We start from the raw sequence: 6,000 nt of genomic DNA, 5'->3' as shown, positions 1-6,000 counted from the left end.
TGCCAGAGAGAACTGTTTGATTTAAGAAACCAAGTTACTGCAACTGCATCAAGATTTTGTACCACTCATTCCAACGAGTTGTTGTTATTCTCAAGTTAAAATAAACTCTTTATTAGTTTACTCTTAACTGTTGTTCGCCTCAATCCATTCGTTTCCCTCAAAATCAATCTCTCAACACATCTTTTACTCTCCAGTCAGCCATAGAAGTCTAAAAGCTCAAATACCCTTTTATTTAAATTCAATCACACCCTTTTTGGTTCCTCAGGCCAGCATATTACTGAGGTGGTGGCAGCTATTTCTACCAAGTGCTTCGGTCACTTAGGGTCAGCCTTTTGTTCCACGCTATATACAGAAGGGCGGAGGTGTGATCGTGGTGTCCACCCTGCCTCGATATATCTCTAATTATATTATAGTCTGATATCTGGAAAAGGACTGAAGATGCTGTGGCAAGGGTCGAGGTGGAGGTGAGGAAAACAGAGAAACCCAAACCATGCACTTGTTTCTTCATCTAAGCCTTTATTTCTGGCAAATATCTCCACTGTATGAGCGCATGGGGAAAAGAAATGTTGAAAGTGCAGAACTTTATTTAGGCAGGATTTGGGGGTTTTAATTATGGAGCAGTAGTGTGTGCTTGTGTAAATAATGTGCTGTTGTTTTAATGTTTTGTTGAAACTATGTTTTAAAGTGTTTTTTAATTGTCTTTAAGAGAGTTTTAAGAATAATGATATTCAATTCCTTTTAAGTTCTATAAATTAATGTTTTAGTAGAACCTTTTAAAAGAATTATAACCTGCCTTGAAACCCATTTGGGGAGAAAGGTGAGATACAAATTCAACAAATCAGCAAATGTGAACAAGTGTACCGTAAGGGATTTTTCTAGGATACAGTTACAGTAAACGTGTTATTAGCTAAGACTGCTTCCAGACTGGGCGTCCTCGTGGTGACTCTACCACTAAAGAGGTACTAAAAGCAAAGTGGGAGAGTCCTCAAGGGAATCTGTACCTCATTTATTATATGGGTCCAATATGATTGATTATATCTGGGTTCTAGCAAGGCTGAGATACTAGGAGGCATGCACAGAGCATAGTGGCATGCCTGCCAATCGACCCACCCACACTAGGCAGCAGCCTGAGGATTGTTGCTCCAGTCATTAAGTAGAAGCACACGAGTCAGGGTCAGCCGGGTAGATACTGCAAATACCTCTCAGTTTGAGAGATATTATGATGATGAGGTGTCTCTGAATCTCTCTCTCGCTCTCTCTCGCTCTCAAATCACCAAAGGATAAGGGTCACCATCCCCAGAACCAAGTCACTTCCCTCCTTCCATCTCCTTCCAACAGTAGCCCCACAGATATCCTGTTCAAAAAATGAGACACTTGTCATTGTCTACTGTACCTATGTCTCTAAAAGAATCCTGGCCATGTACACCAATAGCTCATGCAGAAAGTGAGCCTTTATCCCACATTCATGTCGGACTAGCAGAGTAAAAATCTATTGATGAAATTGTGCCTGCATTAAGCTATTCTGAAAATGGTTGTGCAAGACATTGTGTAAACCACTTGTACAGTCTTTTTTATGCAACCTTTTTGTGTAATAAAAACTGCCCTGGATGCCACTGTTACATTAATCCTGAAGATAAACAACCATATCTTTATTACAATATCACAATAACAAGGCCATTAAGAATTTCAATAATCCCTACTGTTTGGTCTAAAGAAATTGGAGCAAATCACATGTCTAAACTCTTCTACTTCTTTCATCCAAGAAACCATTTGTTAAGATAAAAGCAGCCATGGTTCACATGAAGATTGCATACACCACATGAGAGTTTGGTTATTGGAAACTACCGTTATGCATTATGCATGCCATAGTGATAGAGAGCTTTTCTTCATTTCTTCTTCAAGTGCTTTTTGCACACTGTGATGCTGTTTTTCTGTTTGTTTTGTCAAAATTAATTCCTTAGAATCTCCAGCAATGTATGAATTCCAGTCTTATATCTGGACAGAAAGTGATACTTTTGTTGTATAGCAAGGAACCGTCTCTGTGAAAAGAAAGGTTTTTTTAAAAAAAATATGACATATTTTAGCAGTTTTCAAATCAGTGAATGCTAAGAGATTGCTGATAATGGTTATGTAAGTGTTGAGACCATCTTTCTAACACACTCTTCACCTTATGACCAAAGTCTGTAACCAATTTTTAATGAATTATTTCACCAATATCTAAGCACTATTTTATAGCATGAATCTTAAAATAAAACATATCTTGAAAGTCCTGTTGTCTTCGTAGTGTAAAGAGGCATGACATTTTTGGAGCCTATAATGGGTCATGCAATCAATTCTTACTCTTGTCCTTATTATGTTCATTTATACACTGACTTCTTCACACTCTGCCTCTTCTTTTTGCATCTTTTTTTGCTATATAAAAAATTGAAATGAAATGCAATAATTTTATCTACCATTCAATGTCCTACAGTTCGTACAGCAGAGATTGGGGCCCTGAAATTTCTTCAAAATTATTGCTTTTGCATTTGCTGCATTCACATTCCCTTGGGATACATGTGCATGCCCCTTTTCTTTGGGTGATCAAACTGTATTTCCAAAGGCTCAACAGATATTTAAGTTACTCCGATGCTACAAATTTGAGGACCGAAAGAAAATTTAATGAGGAGGGAATAGAGGTCTTATTCTCATTCTTTTTCCTCATTTATATTCCTTTCCCTATCTGTCTTTGTATAGATGTAGACACTTTAAGAAATTTTATTGTTCTCTAATTCCATAAATCCTTATTCTGTGCTGAACTCTGGATTCTTTATGAAATGCCCATATGAACTCATGTACTATAATTGACTAGTGTTTTCCTGATGTGTTCTGAAAATCAGCTGGAAATTAGTTTCTGCTACATTAGAATGGAAAGGAAATTAGTTTGTATCCCCTTTATATATGTGTCTGCACCTCTTTCTTTTAGGTCTGTAATGTAGGCTTTCATAAATTCCTTTTCAAACAGCTCACGATCACGGTCACTTTCTGTTATTTCTTCAATCTCTTGAAATGAGGTTGTTTCAAGAGGGTTATCCTTGAGGCTTATAAATCTGCAAGAAGATGAAATATTAGCATGAAGGTGTTATACAATACTTATCATGAGCAGACTGTTCCTTGCTTTGTGACAAGTGATTTACTGCCCCATAATTTTTTTTGTTCTTTCTATTTGGTTATGGAGCTAAATCAGGTTATCTGGGGGCATGAGCTAGCTTCTCTCTTCAAAGGCATGTAGCCCAAAGGACTTTAGCAACAATAAATGCTAATTCAGAAGTAGTTTTGTGGCAGCAGACATGTAGAACCCTGGGTACATATGGTTCATTGTAGGCTCATTTTCCATCTGCTATGGCGCATGTAAACAGTTCATATACTGCCTGCCCAGTCAATGAACATTACTTTGAAAAACAATGTTATGGGGAGGCTGCCTGAGCAAGGAGTTGGAGGCACTGTTTGGGTCGATAAGCTGAAACTCAGTCTAGATATGATTTGCCTGTTCAGTTTAATGCTGCTTAATTTGTTCTAAGTGGTTTTGTTCTTGGAAAGATCAGATACATATTGTTTAAGTGCCCAGGAATCTAGGTCTGTCACTTCTAGTCCACATGGAATTTTCCTTGCCTATATTTGCAATGCACTGGGTCATAACTGACATTAACTCAAGGTCAATTTCCAGATCAGTCATTATCAGCCCAGAATCCACCAGCAAATACACAAAATATCTGTTTTTTCATCACATTGTGCATCAACCTTGTATAAAAATGTCACTGTGGATTAGTATTGTATTTCTGGAAGATCAAGATTTGAATCTCCACTTCAGTGTCATGGTGACTAACCAGAGGACCTTAGACAAACTAATAGGTAGCCAGTGGCAAATTTTATATGATTAAATCTTGCCAAGAAATCTCTATGATAGCTTCACCCTAGAATCATCAGAAGTTGAAGGCAAACAACTGTAAATATTGAGCTACACTTGCTATTTTAACATCCAGTCAACAACTTGGAAGAGATCTTTTCAATGTAATTTATTATCCTTTCCACCTCCCACCCTCAAAAATATCTATTATATATGCATAACATTGATTGTATGTGAAACGTGTGCAAGAATCAATTCTATTTCTTTCAGTAGATCCCATACAAAGGGTAATTAGAAAGCTTTTAGGGGAGAGGTGTTAAAAGATGTTTACTTACTTTATACCTCTGCTTGAGTCACAGAGAGCTGTGGGCATCTGAGTCAAACTATCACCACTCACAACAAGTAAACTGAGTTTTGACAGGTTGAGTAAAGCATGTGGAAGATAAGTCAGCTTGTTTTTCTGCAGGAGAAGAGTTTGTAATTCTTCTAGCCTAAAGAGATTAGCAGATTGGAATAGGTAAATGCACAATATATACTACCTGATGTATCTTTGTTATGTACTAGCAAACAGCCTGTTCAATATTTCAACTGGCTGGCATTAAGAGACTTGCTTCCTCCTCCTCCTCCTCCTCCTCCTCCTCCTCCTCCTCCTCCTCCTCCTCCTCCTCCTCTGCTGTTTGGTTTTTTATTCCACTTTTTTCTCAATATAGAAAACAAAGTAATTTTACATTCCTACTTTTAAATGTAGATATTACATTGAGCTATTGTTGCAAAAAAAATGCCACTGAAAAGACAATAAAGACAATGACCTGTCTATGTCTTGTGGGAGATCACTGAGGTTATTGCTGCTCAAATCCAGCCATTGCAAACTTGACATCCGGAGCACACATACTGGAATTGAGACAAATTTGTTTGCTGATATATCTACAAATGTCACTTGTTTCAAGTTACTTAGCTGTAAAAAAAAACATTGCATTATTTTAGAAAATATTCAGTGAGGAAAGCATGCATTTAATTATGGTACTTGAAGTTTCTCTGCCAGAAAGTGAATGTTACTCCCTCATATATGGCTTCATGCCACTAGAAACAGAGAAGCATTTATCACAACTCTCTCTCTTGTGTATCTCACAACAAATGCCTTTCAGTTTCTCATTTTTCACATGGGATGTACATTTTCCCTCGGGACTTTTCTTCTGTTTGGGGAATGTACTGTTTTATCAGAGCAGAAACAGCAATACTGTGTGCCACTTGGAGAAATGCTGATAGTCTTCCCAACCAGTTAGAAGTCCTGGTGGAAAAGGCAAAGAATACAAGCTACAACTGTGCCAATCTGTGATTATTTCCAAGCTTCTGAAACAATTTTATTTTCTTGGTGAGCATGCACTACATTTCCATCATAGATCCCAAGTCATTAGCTACCATTATGTAAAACAGGAAACTCAGAAGTGATTACTGTGAAGTCCTGGGACCACACAGAATCCTTGAAAAGGTTCAATATATTACCATCCCTGTCCCGGACACATACGCATGTCGCATTTTATGCCCCCAAACTCCTTACATCCCTTAATTTTGCTTAAGTGTGCTGTTTCAGTGGGTCCCTGATGCAGCAAGTTTGCAATCCCAAAATTTGAATAGGTACACTGCACATGGCTGGGCATCACCATCCCCTTTTCCTGTACTCCACTATCCCTCATACTTCTTCCTGGTTGCACAGACACCTTTGTTGATGCCAGCAAAGGTGCCTGGCAGTGACCAGGAGCCCTCCGGAGTTTTTGGCTACATGCTACAGTAACAAGTACAATACTCCTGGTAAGGGTCAAACAGGATTCAGGCTGACTGGACATGGAGGGAGCAATGGTGCCTACTTCTCTTTCTCACTAGTCTTCCTGTTATTAAACTAGTAGTGGTTCCAGATTATAGAAAGCTTGACCAGCTGGCCTTTATATAGTGAACTATTAAAAGGTAAAGCAATATGTGCAGTCATTTTTTTCTAACTCTTTGGACAACTTTGTGAAGAGGGCTATAGCCACTTGTTAATTAGCGCAAATCAAATTATTTCCAGAGGCTATTCAGAGACCAGCTCAAAACCTGCCAGCTCAACTGCTACTTCAGAATAT

The 6,000-nt window shown here is 38.2% G+C and overlaps 1 protein-coding gene across 3 annotated transcripts in view; it reads right to left on the bottom strand.

Moving 5' to 3' along the window:
* Positions 1-1,616: 1,616 nt before the first annotated feature.
* The window catches only part of LRRC2 (leucine rich repeat containing 2), a 67,168-nt gene continuing 62,784 nt past the window's right edge, over positions 1,617-6,000 (bottom strand). For all 3 annotated transcript variants that reach the window (XM_060762051.2, XM_060762049.2, XM_060762050.2), the window contains 4 exons: positions 4,693-4,838; positions 4,219-4,374; positions 2,950-3,086; positions 1,617-2,039 (listed from right to left, as the gene is read on the bottom strand). In XM_060762051.2, coding sequence (XP_060618034.2) covers positions 1,990-2,039; positions 2,950-3,086; positions 4,219-4,374; positions 4,693-4,838 — 489 coding nt within the window. In that variant the 3' untranslated portion in view covers positions 1,617-1,989. The remainder of the gene's footprint in view (positions 2,040-2,949; positions 3,087-4,218; positions 4,375-4,692; positions 4,839-6,000) is intronic.

Source organism: Anolis sagrei, chromosome 2 (genome assembly GCF_037176765.1).
Source record: "Anolis sagrei isolate rAnoSag1 chromosome 2, rAnoSag1.mat, whole genome shotgun sequence".
NCBI classification, from domain to species: Eukaryota; Metazoa; Chordata; class Lepidosauria; order Squamata; family Dactyloidae; genus Anolis; species Anolis sagrei.
Note: the sequence above shows the minus strand (reverse complement) of the source record. Positions and strands in the feature narration are given on the sequence as shown.